The 18,596-nt window shown below is 43.5% G+C and overlaps 1 protein-coding gene across 2 annotated transcripts in view; it reads left to right on the top strand.

Annotated features, from left to right (window-relative positions):
* Positions 1 to 18,596, top strand: part of LOC308314394 (integrin alpha-11-like) — a 46,710-nt gene that overhangs the window by 20,797 nt on the left and 7,317 nt on the right. Inside the window, exons 9-22 of one of the 2 annotated variants that reach the window (XM_080762015.1) lie at positions 532 to 697; positions 1,251 to 1,321; positions 4,224 to 4,368; positions 5,483 to 5,631; positions 7,477 to 7,620; positions 10,761 to 10,964; positions 11,224 to 11,354; positions 12,351 to 12,514; positions 15,586 to 15,619; positions 15,770 to 15,878; positions 16,625 to 16,735; positions 16,954 to 17,039; positions 17,348 to 17,555; positions 17,747 to 17,845. In XM_080762015.1, coding sequence (XP_080618141.1) covers positions 532 to 697; positions 1,251 to 1,321; positions 4,224 to 4,368; positions 5,483 to 5,631; positions 7,477 to 7,620; positions 10,761 to 10,964; positions 11,224 to 11,354; positions 12,351 to 12,514; positions 15,586 to 15,619; positions 15,770 to 15,878; positions 16,625 to 16,735; positions 16,954 to 17,039; positions 17,348 to 17,555; positions 17,747 to 17,845 — 1,821 coding nt within the window. Of the gene's footprint in view, positions 1 to 531; positions 698 to 1,250; positions 1,322 to 4,223; positions 4,369 to 5,482; positions 5,632 to 7,476; positions 7,621 to 10,760; positions 10,965 to 11,223; positions 11,355 to 12,350; positions 12,515 to 15,585; positions 15,620 to 15,735; positions 15,879 to 16,624; positions 16,736 to 16,953; positions 17,040 to 17,347; positions 17,556 to 17,746; positions 17,846 to 18,596 lie in introns of both variants that reach the window. The other variant, XM_080762014.1, reaches the window with a different exon arrangement.

Here is an 18,596-nt window from a genome sequence, read left to right as displayed (position 1 = left end):
CCTGAAAAGTAACAGTTTTGGACATACAGTGTTCAGTTTCCACCCAAAATTCGATATTGAAAACCAGTCTAATCACCAAATCTAGTACGGTAGTACTAGTTACAGATCAGAATTGTACACCATCATGTTGAGTTGTGTTGTCTCCAAGTGGTGTTGGGTTGTTTGATAAAAAGAGAAGGATCCGGGCACACAAAGTAAAAAAATGAGGAACGCCTTTATTGAATTAAAAGGCAACTGCCAACATGTTTTGACCTAACAGGTCTTCATCAGGGCAAGAATGTTGAACATGTTGGCATTTACCTTTTAATTCAATAAAGGCGTTCCTCATTTTTTAACCTTGTGTGCCCGGATCCTTGTCTTTTTATCATGTATTGATCCCGTTTTTTGATCCGTGTGAGCACCTTTTTATCATTATCACATCCTGCTTGAGCACCTGGTTAGTTCCTCTTTTTTCTCTGGTGTGGTTTTGTTGACTTGCAGTTTGTCTTTAGGCTGTTGTTGACTTGTGTTGCTGTGTTGTCACTACTGTAGGTGTTGGGTTACTATAATCGGCGTGGGATCAACCCAGAGTCCTTCCTGAAGGAGATCAAATTCATCGCTAGCGATCCTGACGAGGACCACTTCTTCAACGTGACGGATGAGTCAGCCCTGAAAGATATCGTAGACGCTTTGGGAGAGAGGATCTTCAGTCTGGAAGGTTCTAACATAACCTTTGACCTCTTAGTGGTTAGGGTTTGCGTAATGAACTCACTGTGCTTCATAAAATACAAATAATAAATCTATATACAAACACATACAGTATACACACTACAGTAATCCTTCTCCTTGAATAATAATCTCTGCTGTCGGGAGGAAACCTCATAACTCCAAAATGTTCATTTTTCAGGGAATTAATAATATAATTTTTTCAGGAAATAAAGAAAACCTTATATTTTTGAAAACAAAGCAATAGAGCCTCATCAAAGTTGGTGTCAATTACTTCCATGAGATGGGGAGTGGTGGTGGAGTTAGTTGCTTTAGCAGACATTTTGAGGGTCCAATGGAGTTAAGAGGTTTTGTCCAAAGCACTTTTTCCATTGGTTCAATATTTTCGAAACAACACACAGACGGAAAAAAACCCCCTCAAAAATTGAGTTATGAGGTTTCCTCCTGACAGCAACGAATTATTATGCATACTATGCTATACAAATGTGTAAACACGCTACAGTAATCCTATATGTGACTGACAATGGTGTTTATTTGTTCATTAGGAACAAAGAGTGCAGGTCAAGGGTTTAACCTCCAGATGGCTCAGGCTGGTTTCTCCTCTCATATCGTCCAGGTGAGACCATTAATACATCTTTATATTTGCTTATAAAAGTGATAGATTTGAATGGAATAACCATCTCGCTACAATGTGAATAAGCAGGGCCATTGTTGGTATTCACCATTCAGCAATACTGCTGGGAATATACAAAAGCATGTCAGGGACACACGTGTGAGCCAGCTCTCCCCAAATGAGAGGTGACCGATTCTAAGCAATATCATGAATGGAGTGTGAATGTATGGATACTGCCTCTCGCTGTTGGAGGACAGAGGCTGGAGTGGAACAGATTCTTGAAATATTATTTCTTCTGTTCATTAGGAAAAAACAAATTCATACCTGACATGATCACAGTGTTCCAGGAATGTTAGAGTGAGCGAGGTTGTGTGTGTGTGTGTGTGTGTGTGTGTGTGTGTGTGTGTGTGTGCGCACACGCGCGCTTGCATGTTGGGAGAGTAACTGGAGAAGGAGAGAAGATGGCGTTGTGGAAAGTATTTTTTCTAACAGAGAGCAGATGGTTCAGCATAGAAAATCACTGCCAATTGAACTCACCAGTGATGGAAGAAGTACTCACATGTTTTACTTAAAGTAAAAGTATCTATACTGCAATGTAGATGTACTCACTGTAGAAGTCACCTATTATTCTAAATATACTTGAGTAAATTACAAAAGTATTGGCATCATATACTTCTAAGTAACAAAAGTGCTCATTGCGCAGAATATCAAGTTCAAAATGTATAAAGAAAAGCCAAAATGTATATACGTCTGAACTCTGAAGTGGTTAGTGTTCTTGTAATAATAATCCTCTGAGATGTAGTGGGGTAAAAGTATTGAAATTTATAAAAGAAAGTAAAGAAAATACCTCAAAATTGTACTTAAATACAGCACTTGAGTACACACACACACACACACACACACACACACACACACACACACACACACACACACACACACACACACACACACACACACACACACACACACACACACACACACAGTAGTATAGACTATTATTCCAGGTATACAGTATTAGCAGCTCCTGTTGTCTGTTGGCTTATGTGACTAAATGTCTCTCTCTCTCTGCATACCTCACCTCTGTCTCACAGCCTCACTATTACAAAAACAGACTGAGACTACACATATTTATTACTCAGTACCTCAGAAGTACACATAAATCCTTCCTCAGAACTATTATGTAACTAAGGACTTATATGTCAAATACAGAGTGTATTTCTTTTCATGGGAGAAAGACATTAAGAGAATAACTTTAGTAATATTCACTGTTTAACGGCCCAGAAGGTGATGTATTGTTTTTACTAGCTGTTGGCTTCTTCTCTTACTATGCCTCTTTGTTGGAATAAAAGATTATGAAAGCTCAACACCTAAACTATTGACTCTTAATTATCAATCATTAATATGTTACCGGTAAATTATTTATTTATTTCCGCCTGGAGTTAAATAAAACACTCAGGATTTTCTGATCCCCTATAAGCCCATGGCAGTGACGGCACCATGCTCTGGGTGGCTTCGCATTAAAAAAAGATTCCGAAGCAAATGTGTTGTGAAAAGAAAGTTGTAAAATAGGTTGCACTTTCCCACTGTTGCCCAGTGTCCTGGACACATCAGTCCAAACTCCAACCGCAAATGCTAGATTTTTATTGCTTGATTTAATTCCCGGGCAGTGTGCTGCATGTGCTGGACGGGACAGCCGTCCATGTGTCCCCCAGCCAGCCGCAGAGCTTGGCTGGGGCCAGAGAAACGTTGCAGCTCCACGCAGACTGCTGGAACTACATATGCCGGCTTTAATCACCTCCATCTTTAGATGATAAAGTTGATGTGGCTACGTCAGCCTCAGCTGGTCTGGTGTGTATAGCAGAGTCTGAGTGTATAAAGCTGACAGGGAGACAGTGCAGGAGAGACCGAGAGAACGGAGGATGACAGGGTGACAGTGCAGGAGAGACAGACAGAAGGAAAGCTGACAGGGAGACAGTGCAGGAGAGACAGACAGAAGGAAAGCTGACAGGGAGACAGTGCAGGAGAGACAGACAGAGGGAAAGCTGACAGGGAGACAGTGCAGGAGAGACAGACAGAAGGGAGGCTGACTGGGAGACAGTGTAGGAGAGACAGACAGAAGGGAGGCTGACTGGGAGACAGTGTAGGAGAGACAGACAGAGGGAAAGTTGACAGGGAGACAGTGCAGGAGAGACAGACAGGAGGGAGGCTGATTGGTAGACATTAGACAATGTAGGAGAGACAGACATACTGTAGGGAAAGCTGACAGGGAGACAGACAGTGGGAAAGTAGAGAGCGAGACACAGGAGAGGAGGTTCTGGTGGATTCTAATCCTATACCAGCTGGTCTTGAGATAGATGGAGGTCTTAAGTACGCAACCGTGGACATTGACAAATTATGCAAATGTGAATGAATCTCTCTGTCTTCTGTCCTGTGTGATAAAGAAAACAAATCTTCACAAATAAAAGCCTCTGCTAGTTTCTGTTTTGGTGCAGGAGTTGCATTGTATGCATTAAAAAAAACAAAAAAACACTGCATGGATGCACCTGGGACGTATCCTCAGTGATGTATCCCAAGGTCATCTGGGTTTCGGGTCTCGCAACATCATACCCCTCACTCAGGCGACCCAGCCGGGGTGATCAAGTCCCGACTTATGTCCCAGTAGCTACCCTCGATCAGCCCCATTAGGGAAAAACCAGGGCCACACAATCCGTTTCTCCTGAACTATACTCTGCCGGGACGGGGTATGCGGGAGGATACCTTTGCGGGATCAATCTGGCGAGTGGAAGGACTAGGCTCTGTGGGTTGACTCCTGTCCGGGCCCCTCATACGTCTCACCAGGTCCATCACCTTTATAAGTTTGCTATAAAAAATATTAAGTATTTCTTTTATTGCTAATGTTGTTTAGGACGGGGTCCTGGTTGGAGCAGTCGGTGCGTACGATTGGACTGGAGCCGTTTTGAAGGACACCAAACTGGGGAAGGTGGTCCCACCTAGGTCCTCATATCTGGAAGAATTCCCAGAGGAACTGAAGAACCACGGAGCTTATCTTGGTGAGTTCAAGGTTGTACTTTTTGTTACATCTTGTGTACAGGTACATATGAGTCAAACTTTATTGTTACATCTTGTGTACGAACAGGTACATAAGAGTCAAACTGTATTGTTACATCTTGTGTACGAACAGGTACATAAGAGTCAAATTGTATTGTTACATCTTGTGTACGAACAGGTACATAAGAGTCAAATTGTATTGTTACATCTTGTGTACGAACAGGTACATATGAGTCAAAATGTATTGTTACATCTTGTGTACGAACAGGTACATAAGAGTCAAAATGTATTGTTACATCTTGTGTACGAACAGGTACATAAGAGTCAAAATGTATTGTTACATCTTGTGTACAGATACATAAGAGTCAAACTTTATTGTTACATCTTGTGTACGAACAGGTACATATGAGTCAAACTTTATTGTTACATCTTGTGTACGAACAGGTACATATGAGTCAAACTTTATTGTTACATCTTGTGTACGAACAGATACATAAGAGTCAAACTTTATTGTTACATCTTGCGTACGAACAGATACATAAGAGTCAAACTGTATTGTTACATCTTGTGTACAGATACATAAGAGTCAAACTTTATTGTTACATCTTGCGTACGAACAGGTACATAAGAGTCAAACTTTATTGTTACATCTTGTGTACAGATACATAAGAGTCAAACTTTATTGTTACATCTTGCGTACGAACAGATACATAAGAGTCAAACTGTATTGTTACATCTTGTGTACGAACAGGTACATAAGAGTCAAACTTTATTGTTACATCTTGTGTACAGATACATAAGAGTCAAACTTTATTGTTACATCTTGTGTACAGATACATAAGAGTCAAACTTTATTGTTACATCTTGTGTACAGGTACATAAGAGTCAAACTTATTTTGGTTTGGCTTTCTTCAGACAATGCAGCAGCAAGATAACAACAGCAACAATAATAATGATAAAACTAAAAAGATCAAGAGGAAGAAATATAACATGTGCATATAATCTTACATTATAGTATATTGTATACTACACCAACAGCATTGTTGTTCAGGCTGAGCATCTAATGTAACAACTCTTGTCTTACTGTTGTCTGTCTGTCTGTCTGTCTGTCTGTAGGTTACTCCATCAGCAGTTTGATGACACGTGGGCGGGGCCAGCTGTATGTGGGTGGGGCTCCTCGTTTCAACCACACGGGGAAAGTCATCATCTTCACCCTCAGTAACCAAGGCAACCTCACCATCCTTCAAGCATTGCTGGGGGAGCAGGTCAGAGCACACATAGACACACACTTATGGATGGAGCAATGCCCCTTGGGTGTGATATAAGGGTAATATGCTGTCTGTGAGTTACTGTTTTTAGAAAATGTTTACCAAATATGGCAACATGAAAACTATAGATACAAATCTTATTACAAGCATTATTAGAAAAGTAGTCCCCAAATGCCTGCACATAAGAATTGGTTGCTATGCAATGTTTACAATTATGCCTGTCTTACTTTGTTGTTTCCTCATAATGGCATAGAAACGCAAATATGATTAAATCCCACCAGGCTTTAGTTTAGACATACTATTGGTCCGACTGTCATTAGACCGACAACCTACCTCAAACCCTAACCTAACCCTGACCGCAAGCATGGAGCAGCGCATGTCCGACCTCATGTCCGACCGTTATTTCAGCATGTCGGTCCGTTGGTGTTTCTAATCTGTGGATGCATCCCTTAAATCCCACCTTTTATACTGTTTGAAAATGTAAAACTACACCTTTTATTATACCTGAGGTAGATTAAAAAAAAATCCTTCTAAACCGTTTTCTGAAAAACGTATGTTGCCATATACTGAATTGCTGAAATCTAAAATGAAACGGATGCTTTCCCTTATTGAATAGGTTACATTTGAATTCAAATTAGCATTTGACAAAATGCTTTAACCGTTAAATCATTTGTCGGCCCATAACAGTTTTATCTTTTCCCCCCTCAAGCTTCAGCCTCAATTCAGCTGTGGATAACACCTTGACCTACAGTTAGCAGAGTGTAGTGTGGTCACACGTAACATAAGCGGTTGCAGAGGAATGGCCAACACCTTCCAAGGCTAAATTTAAAAAAAGGTTCAAATTTGAACACCACCTGCTGAGGCATGTAATGCAAATTTGCTTCACCACCGCCTCCACCACCTAAAGGAAGTAAACGGGAAGCGAATATAAACTTGCGCGAGTGTGACAGTACTCTAATGGGGTTTCTTAGCTGCTGCAGTGATATCCAATCCAATCCACTTCATTTATAAAGCACATTTTACAACTCAGAGTTTACAAAGTGCTGTACAGAAGAATAAAACTAAATACACTGCAGCTAAACACAGAGAATAACAGCAAACACACGAAAAATACAAAACGGATAGAAAACATGGACCATATAAACTCAACCGGGGTTAAAAGCCAAGGTGTAGAGGTGGGTCTTCTCATAGAACTGAGACAGATTTATGAACGTCCTAGTCATCTTATCATACCATAGCTATCAATCTGTCACGTGCGTGCGCACGTGCGCGCCACATGGTCATTTATGTGACAATCTACTAGTTGGCTGACCATGTGCTCCTCAGCTGTCCAATCAATTACTGATTTTCTGTTGCCATCGGCAACAGCCGACAGTACACAACTGCCAACCGCTGGAGAAAGAGAGGGAGCGGGAAAGAGTGAGAATAATTCCATCCAATTGTAACACAAACAGAAGCATTATTTTCAAGTATTCTTTTCAAAAGCCACAAAATCTATATCATTATTTCAGTGTGCAACCATTGCTGTTTATCACATTCATTATTTTCCAAATTCAAGTGATCATAAAAGCTTTTCCAGTTTTTCTCAGTTCATCTAAAGTAACTTGGATGGAGAAATGGCAGAGAGAGAAGGACATGGGGTTTCTGTCCTGGGAGAGACGGAATCAAAGCATTCACAGAGAACACTTACTGTACTGTTTCGCGGACGTCATTTTGAAGAGTGCGTTTGTGATTTTTAACAGGGTTTCTAAGATCAATGAAACTCTCCTCTCCTCTCCTCTCCTCTCCTCTCCTCTCCTCTCCTCTCCTCTCCTCTCCTCTCCTCTCCTCTCCTCTCCTCAGATTGGTTCATATTTTGGCAGTGAGTTGCTATCTGTGGACATTGACGCTGATGGACAGACAGATGTGTTGCTGGTCTCGGCTCCCATGTACCTCAGCGGGGGATGGGAGAGAGGGAGGGTCTATATTTACACTGTCAAACCACAGGTACACACACACACACACACACACACACACACACACACACACACACACACACACACACACACACACACACACACACACACACACACACACACACACACACACACAACACATGACCCTTCTTGTTTCCTCCTTCTGTTTCAATCCTTTCATTCTCTCTCTCTCTCTCTCTCTCTCTCTCTCTCTCTCTGTCTCTCTCTCTCTCTCTCTCTCTCTCTCTCTCTCTCTCTTCAAGGCTCCATTTGTTGCAGACAACAAGCCATTGTATATAACCTTATCACCAGGGGACTATGGTCCAGTACAATCAGTACAATGCATTGAACAAATCAACAATTTAAATGTTGTAGCCAAGAAAGAATTATATAAAAAAAACTCAACCCCAGCTGCCACAAATCTTGGGGAAATCATGGACTCTGACCTGAATTTCAATAGCCACATTACAAATTCAGCTTACATGCTGCAGTTCATTCAGAATGCTAATTCCAAGAAAGTCGTATCAGCCCAGTTCATAGGTCTTTAAGGAATGTATTTCAAAATACTATTTTTGGTTTATAAAGCATAGAATCGTTGAGGGCCAAAATGCATGTATAACTTTGTGATACACAAACCCAGCATGAACCATCCAGAACTCACAGGTTGTCTAGGTCAGTGGTTCTCATCCTGTGGGTCAGGACCACCCCGGGGGGGACGAGGGTCCCCAGATGACAGTGAAGTGATAATTTAAGGAAGAAAAATAATAATACCTAACAAAAAAGAAAGAAAGAAATAATATCATTACTGCATCAAAAGTAATCAACAAACTATACTATAAAAATTGGTCAGATTATCAAATAATCTAAGAAAGAGGCAAGAGCTTGCTGCTATTTTCACAATATTTATCTGTGGAACCGAGTCAAACAACATGTAATGTCTCAACTGCTACAAGTCCATGTGCTTGCCAGGGTGGGGAGTCCCCAGTTTAAATATGATTATTCTTGGAGGGGCACGAGTCACGACCTGAAAAGATTGAGAACCACTGGACTGGGTATGCTTACTGAACCCAGAGTCAGAACTAAATGTGTATAGAAGCAACGTTAAAGGGGTATTTCACTTTACAATCTTTCTGGGTTCATTTTACTCCAGCTTTTGTGTGCACCCCAGGCAGTTTTTAAGTTGCCTGATTCAAAATTGACTTTATTTATTTATCCCAAGCTAACCTTTTCCTATGTGGATGTATAACTATTTCTGACGCACCAGGGTGAGCAGTATTCATTAGCGCCCCAGCCTGTGTCCTCCGTGAGGAGGAAGCCCAACAGACCCTCGGTGAGGCTGTGGCTCAGGAGGTAGAGCAGGTCATCCAATGATCCTTGGGTCGGCGGTTCGAATCCCGGCTCCTCCTGTCCACATGTCGAAGTGTCCTTGGGCAAGACACTGAAACCTACATTGCCTCCAATGAGTTGGTCGGTGTGAGCTCGCCACCATTGGTGTGTGAATGTGGGAAGTGAGGACGCTGGCGTCGACTGTTCGACGCTTCACCTCCCAATGTATGAATGAATGAACCATTGTAAAGCGCTTTGAGCATTTGGAAAAGCGCTATAAAAATGCAATTCATTTAGGAGGGCCATTCAAGCTGCGGGCAGCACCACCTTCTCGCTCGGGTGGAGTCTGCGGAACCATTTCCCACCACTTCTGAATGAAGTGTCTGGTGCTGGGACTCTGGTGCAACTCACAGGTCCTGGGCCTGGTGAGAGCAGGAGTGGACCTGGTGAGACGTAGGAGGGGCCCGGACAGGAGTCAACCCACAGAGCCTAGTCCTTCCATGCGCCAGAAGCGTACCTCCCAGCCCTGGCAGAGTAGTTCTGGAGTAGTTCTCCAACGTATTGTGTGTCCCTGGTTTTTCCCTAATGGGACTGATTGAGGGTAGCTACTACTGGGACGTAAGTCTGGACTTGATCACCCCGCCTGGGTCGCCTGAGTGAGGGGTATGATGTTCGAGAGACCCGAAAACCCGATGATCTCAGGATACATCACTGAGGATACGTCCCAGGTTTTTTTTGTTATCTCTCTTGTATTTACAATACATACACACATTCTTGTTTTGATTGTGTTTTTCCACTTCATGCTTTGGCGATGTAAACGTATGTTTTCTCATGCCAAGCAAGTCCCTTTGAATTGAATTGAATCCTATATAAACCCATAGAACATTAGACTCATTGAAAACAGACGTCCCTTTTTCTGGTGACTGATATTGTCCTTCGCATGAGGGGGCCGTGTTTTTCCAATCCTTTTTCCTTTATTTTTTTATTTTGAAGGACAAATATCAGTCAGCGAACTATAGGGACGTGTGTTTTCACTGCGTCAATGGTTAAAGTGGGGTTTGAAGTTCAGCGAGTTTATAGGAGGGGGATACTGTATGTCTGATAAAACAAATATCAAACATCCAATTTAAATATTGAATCAATGAAAGCAACTTAAAAACTTTGTAGGGTGCACACAAAAGCCAGAGTGTATGTTAAAATGACCCCAGAAGTCTTTGGTTAATTACCCTTGAAGAGCACATTGCACAACATATCTGGAACAAACTGTAATTATCTGCTTAACTCCTTATTGTATTCAAATGTCCTTTCATAGTGTGTTGCCTTTTGCGTGACGTATCTTAATACTGTTTTATCTTAAAGGAGAATTCCATGCTAGAAAGCTTTCTTACCTTTATTTGTAGTTGTTACGTCCCCACCAAAGAGGTCCAGGTGTTATTTTGTGCAAAAGCGCATTATTGGCTATTTCCCCTACCATAAGCCCTCAATGAATTGAATTGAATTGCATTGAATTGAATGGGGCATTGAGGTGTTGTGCTAATTCGCTTATTTCCATCGCTCATTTTCTTTTTTCTTTTTTATATATCCTCTCTTCATAATGTAAATAGTATCCCAAGCGGCACACTACTTATTTTGATGAAAATAAGCGAATTAGCACAAAAACCCAACCCCCATTGAGGGCTTATATTAGGGGAAATAGCCAATAATGCACTTTTGCACAAAATAACACCTGGACCTCTTTGGTGGGGACGTAACAACTACAAATAAAGGTAAGAAATTCTCACTTAACATTGTTGGTTGAAATGAACTGGCCTGGCTTTGCCTTGCCTTCTCTGCCTGTGTTTGCAGAGACCACTGGTTGCTGAGGGCTTCCTGGAGGTGACAGAGCGCTCTCAGAACTCCCGGCTGGGTTCGGCTCTCACCCAGCTCCCTGACATGAATGGAGACGGGTTGAAGGAGGTGGTGGTTGGAGCACCGCTGGAGGATGACCACCAGGGGGCCATCTACGTCTTCTATGGAAAAAACCGCACCATCCAGCGCCACTACATGCAGGTGAGAAGCTGTACCATATAAATCGTGTTGTGTATTGTGAGTCTGTGGATCATGTCATGTCAAGATTTCACTGCACATTGTTGTGTGAGGGAGTGATAAATGAAACCTCTTTGAGTCTTTTAGTGGGAGACAGAATATCCGAATTGGGGTTATTAATGTCTGTCTGTCTGTCTGTCTGTCTGTCTGATGATGTACAATGATAAGAGCGCCCCTCACTTCACACGGGTGTGATTTCTTTTCTCTCTGACTGACTGTCCAGAGAATATCGGCGTCAGAGATGTCGTTGGGTCTGCAGTACTTCGGTCGCAGTGTCCATGGAGTGTTGGACATCAACAGAGACGGGCTGGTTGACCTGGCAGTGGGAGCGCTGGGAGCTGCAGTCATCATCTGGTTAGACACGCATGCACGCACGCACACACGCACACACGCACACACACACACACACACACACACACACACACACACACACACACACACACACACACACACACAAACACGGGTGAAAAAAGGGTTGTTTATGACCCGCAGGTCCCGGGTGTTCCAACCACCGATGCGATGCCATTCATTTGTCACACACGTGGCAGAGATTCAGAGAGGTTGAGGGGAGAAAAGAGAGACTCACCTCTGCGTCACGGACATACAGTAGAGTTATGCAACAACAGGACTGCAGGCACAGACGCTGAAAGAAAGCACCACTAAAGACCTGAGAAAAAGTCTTTGAAAACATTTGGTGTTAATGTTGTCCTCCTCACTTATAATTTGAGCGGCCACACACACACACACACACACACACACACATGCAGACACTTGCACGCGCCGTGGAAGTAGTCAACAGCTGTTTTGGGATTTATTGGTGAGCGGAGGATATCAACCAGCAGTGCAAATTTCCTTCCAGGACAATAATTTGTAAAATCCCAGTATACATTATCTAACACGCCTTAGCCCGCCCCGCCGCCAGTTAAAAGTTACAACACTAACACACACACACACACACACACACACACACACACACACACACACACATACACACGCACATACACACGCGCACGCACACACACACACACACACACACACACACACACACACACACACACACACACACACACACACACACACATACACACACACACACACACACACACACGCACATACACACGTACATAGTTCATGCTTGTGTGTGTGTGTGTGTGTGTGTGTGTGTGTGTGTGTGTGTGTGTGTGTGTGTGTGTGTGTGTGTGTGTGTGTGTGTGTGTGTGTGTGTGTGTGTGTGTGTGTGTGTGTGTGTGTGTGTGTGTGTGTGTGTGTGTGCGTGCGTGCGTGCGTGCGTGCGCATGCGTGCGTGCGTGTGCATGCGTGCGTGCATGCATGCGTGTTGTGTATGTACAGGTCTCGTGGCATGGTGCGGATCCAGACCAGACTCACCTTTGAACCTGAGAAGGTCAACATCTTCAACCGAGACTGTCGATATGGAGGGAAAGAAGTGACCTGTATGTCTGCCATCGCCTGTCTGAGTCTGGAACCCAAGACAGGCATAGGACACACATCTGTAGGTAGGTGGACAGACATAGGACACACATCTGTAGGTAGGTGGACAGACATAGGACACACATCTGTAGGTAGGTGGACAGACATAGGACACACATCTGTAGGTAGGTGGACAGACATAGGACACACATCTGTAGGTAGGTGGACAGACATAGGACACACATCTGTAGGTAGGTGGACAGACATAGGACACACATCTGTAGGTAGGTGGACAGACATAGGACACACATCTGTAGGCAGGTGGACAGACATAGGACACACATCTGTAGGCAGGTGGACAGACATAGGACACACATCTGTAGGTAGGTGGACAGACATAGGACACACATCTGTAGGTAGGTAGACAGACATAGGACACACATCTGTAGGTAGGTGGACAGACATAGGACACACGGTCCCTGGAACAACATATTTTCAGATGGGGGTTGGCGGCCAATTACATATGATTTTGGAGGTCCTTTGACATGACATATTGAGAACCACTGACATAGAAACATGAGGTTTTTCAAAAAACTGTCGTGATTTAGACATGATTTAGACATTTTCTAAATTTCGACGTCAGGCCTAAATGGGTAAGGCTAATCTACCCTGACCCTGACCCCGACCTACAGGTTGAGAACCACTGACATATATAAATGCAGGTGTCCACACACCCCACTGAGATACAAACAAACTCAATGTGAGCCAGGCCACCTCAGCAGGTGGTCTATAGCTCGCGTCAGATCTCCTTGCAGCCCATATCTGACTTGAGAGCATGCATACCTCGCAGTTAATGTAGCCTGGTGAGATCAAATGCACCAGGTCACATTGAAAGGTTAGGTGTAACTACACACATATATAGTCTGTATGTAGGTATAGGTACATTTAAGCCTGCCTATTTTTATTATTGATTTTTTTTGGGGGGGGTATTGTGGAAGCCATATGTACAGGAGACAAATACCTGGCATAGCACAGAATTAAAACCAAGTGAGTGTTGGCTAGACTGCAATGGTTAAATCATTGTCACACTTGTCACAGGGTGATTTAAACAAGGGGGGACACAGCCGGCCAGAAGAAGGGGAGGATTTATCAGAGGTCTGTACCAGAGGCCGACATCCACTGAATCAGACTAACGTGTGATGTATTACTATAATGCTTTTATAGCAGGTTATTAGTTACTGTGTCATTCTTTCCTACAAAGGAAAACCAGCTCCAGCTATTTTTATTATGTTTAAGGCATTTAGGGAAAGGACTTTGTTTTCGTGTTCAACACAACTATCCCCGCTAAACTATCCACCATGCATCCACGCCTGCACCATCAATGCTTTTATTGGGTCAGGAGATAAACTTTGAAGTCAGTTTCAGCTCCAAGAGTAACGGCTGCTCGCTTTATTAGAACAGAGTCTGTTCCGTTCCGCGCCGCAGAGTCCGTTCAACAGTACCTTGTGTGAGTCAATGTGTACTTTTGTAGTAGCTGTTGTTGTGGTGTGTGTGTGTGTGTGTGTGTGTGTGTGTGTGTGTGTGTGTGTGGTAATTGGGTTCAGATGTGTAGGCTGAGGCCAGTGGAAACCTCGCTAATGTGCTAAGCCTGCAGGCTCAGGAGACTCCTTACAATTACAACACACACACACACACACACACACACACACACACACACACACACACACACAGACAGCCCTGTCAATCTAACCTCTCCCGCCTCCTCCCTTCATCCTTCCATCCCTTCTGTCTCCTATCCATCCATCAGACCCCTCATATGGATGCCATTAGACAGTACACGCACACACGCACACAAGGTCGCACGCACGCATGTTGCACACACACACACACACACACACACACACACACACACACACACACACACACACACACACACACACACACACACACACACACACACACACACACACTCATACACATGCATGCATGTAATACACACCGCATAGATTCAGAGAACGCAATTATGAAATTCAAGTGCAAGTACTCTTTGTCCCTGTCTGTCTGTCTTTCCATGTCTTCCTGTCTCCTTGGCCAGGGCTTTTAGACAGTACTTGCTGCCTCTAACTAAAGCCCAACCAATGAAGAGTCCTAGGGCTGTATTTTGCGTGTCTTAACTCTTAAGTACCAGGTCTTATTACTTAACTTAAGACCTGGAGGCGTGATCAATGCCATTTGGCTATTCTGAGTGGCCAAAGAGCATTGATCAAGCCTCCAGGTCTTAAGTTAAGTAATAAGACCTGGTACTTAAGACACGCAAAAAACAGCCCCTAGTCTATAAATGTTTAGAAGGTTATTTTGTCAAAAAGTGCAAAATCTGGGTCTGGACATTCCATGTGCGCCGCACAGGATTGGACTTCTGTGTAGTGTTGCTTTGTATTTGTTTGTATTTGTGAGTATGGTTGGATTGCAAAATGTTCTAATCAATTTGAAAAACATATATTTTATTAACCACTTTAAACCTGGCATCCCTAGTATTTTGGTATATCGTAAAACCCGGCCTCTAGCTCAAGCTGCAACCAACAGTGATGAGCTCATAGAGTATATAGAGTTACACTTGTACTCCACATTATGCCAGCATGTCATTTATAAAAATAAAAATGAATGACTCTGGGCCAATTTAATGAGTCTTACCTCAGCCTCCCAAAGCTGTTATAAAGCACACACTCAACCAGCTCACTTAAGAACAGTTGTGAGGTCAGCGTTACTGCCAGACAGTGCCAGAGAGACAGACTGCTTGTTGGACGCAGAAGACAGGTTGAGGTCTAACAGAGAGACAGCTGAGAAATGCATCGCATCAGCATATTTTCCATAGTTCCACACTTTGTATGCCTACTCTAAAAAGCCTTGCTTGGAGTCAAAGGGCTATATCTTGTGCCACCCCTTAACCCTTATCCCTAAACTAATTTGCCATTTTTTACTATTTTAAAAAACTTTTTTTCTACTGACATAGAATCAAAGTTTTTTCCAGAAAACTGTCAGGATTTTAGAAGACATTTGTCTTAATGGGTGAATGTCCTCTCCTCAGAGGTATGGTACAATGTGGTGTTGGATGAGAAGAGGTTCCCTGTGTCTAAATGGGTGAATGTCCTCTCCTCAGAGGTATGGTACAGTGTGGTGTTGGATGAGAAGAGGTTCCCTGACAGGTCTAAATGGGTGAATGTCCTCTCCACAGAGGTATGGTACAGCGTGGTGTTGGATGAGAAGAGGTTCCCTGACAGGTCTAAATGGGTGAATGTCCTCTCCACAGAGGTATGGTACAGCGTGGTGTTGGATGAGAAGAGGTTCCCTGCCAGAGCTGTCCTGGACGAGTCAGAGAGACAGCAGCAGCCCAGGAGACTCACCCTGCAGACCGGACAGCAGAGCTGTGACCGCCTGTCTTTCTACGTCCAGGTAGAATGGGACAAGACCAGATGAGACACATTCACTCATCGGACAATACTATGGTTTTTAATCAGACGTGATTAGATTTACACGTTATGTCATTTATTTTGTTATCTTTTACTCGAGCAGTGCTCATTATCAGACCAATCTTGTTCTCATATCTGTACTGAGGACCCCACCCCGACAAGCACTTGTAGAAGTTGAGGCATTACATTTAGTTTGACTTGGTTCCACAGATAAACATTGTGAAAATATATTATAATATTATTTAACAATTTGGCCAATGTTTGACCAGTTTTTATAGTGTAGTTTGTTGTCTACTTTTGATGCAGTAATGTTCTTTTACACACACACACACACACACACACACACACACACACACACACACACACACACACACACACACTGCACCACTTCTTTTTTTAATTAAAAGGGTCTTAAAAGTCCTTAAATTGTCACGCTGCTGTCATCTGGGACCCAAATCATGTACACAGGGTGAGAACCACTTGTAACTGGCTGCATGAGGTGGCGCCAGCTTGGATGAACTCAGGAGTTCCGTGGGCAATAAGGGACACAGACAGACAGACAGACAGCATATGGTACAATAAAATACGTTTTAGCTTAATCTCTCTCTGTCTCTGTCTCTGTCTCTGTCTGTCTCTCTCTCTCTCTCTCTCTCTCTCTCTCTCTCTCTCTCTCTCTCTCTCTCTCTCTCTCTCTCTCTCTCTCTCCCTCCCTCTTACTCCTCCCAACAGGAGACAACAGATTATGGTCGCCCCATCATGGTTTTCATGGAGACAGGCCTACAGACCCCAGACGACGGTCCGGTGTTGGACCCAGACTGGCCCACAAGCCTCAGCACCCAGGTCTGGCCCGGTGGCACTGATTCTAGTTCAAACATAATACAAAATGCTTCTATCTTTTCTCCTGCCTTTTGGGACATGAGTGTGAGACAAACTTATGTTAAACGTTAAAAGTGTCAACTGTCACACAAGATACCATCGAAACGTGTCAAGATTTAATTGAATCCTTCATGTAATATTTATTCATATGGAGGTGTTTTGATCCTCATCTCTCCCCGTAGCTTCCCTTCTGGAACGGCTGTGAACAGGAAGAGAGATGTGTGCCTGATCTTATCCTACAAACACGCACTGATCTGCTGGATGTCAGGTCTGACACACACACACACACACACACACACACACACACACACACACACACACACACACTGCAAGTTTACACCGGCTATTTTAAAAATAAATCTTGAAAGTTTGAGAACTAACTTGTTTAGAAGTAATTTGTAGAATCTGCCTCAGGTCTTCATGGGTTAATTTACGAAGAAACAAAGAAAGTTGAAACATAAACTACAAGGTTTCTGCTCGACAGCAACGATACAGAAATGTTTCATCCATTGTGTAATTAATTATCTTAGTCGTGTTATAATGGTTCCAATCCTCCCCTCTGCTCTATGCTCCCAGACAGTTCTGTAGCCTGAAGGAGGAGAGAGCTGGCTGGGCTCTGTGTGGCCACCAGGGGGCGGCCCTGGACCCCGGGTACGTGGTGGAGGCCGGGCGGAGGAGGGTGGTGGTGTACGCTCGCTTGGAGAACCAGGGAGAGAACGCCTACAGAACCACACTGAACATCAGCCACTCCACCAACCTGCTCTTCTCTTCGCTCATCGTCAAGGTACACAGGAGCAGGATTCAGTCGTGCAGGGGTGGAGTCAAGGGGTAGTGGTACTTTAGGCATGTACTGTACTGTATATATTTGTAGGTAATAATGATAATAATAATAATAATAATAATAATAATAATAATAATACAATTGTATTTGTATAGCATACAGTATATGAAATGCAGCTCCTCTCCACACTGCAGGACCAATCCGATATTCAGATGGAGTGTCACTCTGTGGTGAGACGGTCCAATCAGAAGATGTGTAATATCAGCACTCCCTTCTTGAAGTCCTTGGCCCAGGTAAGTACCAGCAGTGACGTAGACTCTGTGGGGGAGGCGGGGCTCCAGCCCCCATGAGGAATTAGACCTGAATATATATATTCGCCTCGGTTCGTCCCATTTGTACCGCGCCAGATCGCGCCGCACCCGTTAGCGACTAGCCTGGTTAAAGGAGTAGCCTACCAGATGACTCAGTGCAATCATGGCATTTAAACATGCTCTTCTGTTTATAATCTAAACACTGTGACACGTTTAAAAAGTGTTACAAATAAGTGTATAGAACCTAAACGCTTGGGTTTAGTGTGAAACGAAAAAAGTTTTTGCTGGGGACCCGAGCCTGGAGAATAGACTTTTTCCTAGGTCTAGCAAGCTTTGTTTCAGTGAGTAGCTACAGTACCTGGTTTTGTTAATTTTCAGGAAATTCTAAACCCTCCACGACAGTGGAAAATGTTGCTATAGAGCAGCGGAGGCAGTCCCCACAGGGCGTCAGTGAGAGATTCGCTGACACACAGGACCAGGGCTAGGTCAAACATATATTAGCATTATTACATGGAACATCAGTTTATCCCTAAACCCCTCTAGACTTAATAAACTGGACCTGAGTTGGCTCTAGTCTGTATTCTGTCTACACAAAATCTCACACAAAAATTGCTGATATATAATGTGTTATGTTGTGAACTGAGTGGTGCAATCCCCCCCCCCCTCTCTCTCTCTCATTAGAGACACAGCACTACCCCTGTCTCTGTTTCTGGCGCCCCCTACTGGTATAAAT

The sequence above is a fragment of the Protomyctophum bolini genome (assembly GCF_963924005.1).
Source record: "Protomyctophum bolini genome assembly, chromosome: 4".
NCBI classification, from domain to species: Eukaryota; Metazoa; Chordata; class Actinopteri; order Myctophiformes; family Myctophidae; genus Protomyctophum; species Protomyctophum bolini.
The sequence above is the reverse complement of the archived record's forward strand: the minus strand, read 5'-3'. Positions and strand labels throughout refer to the sequence as shown.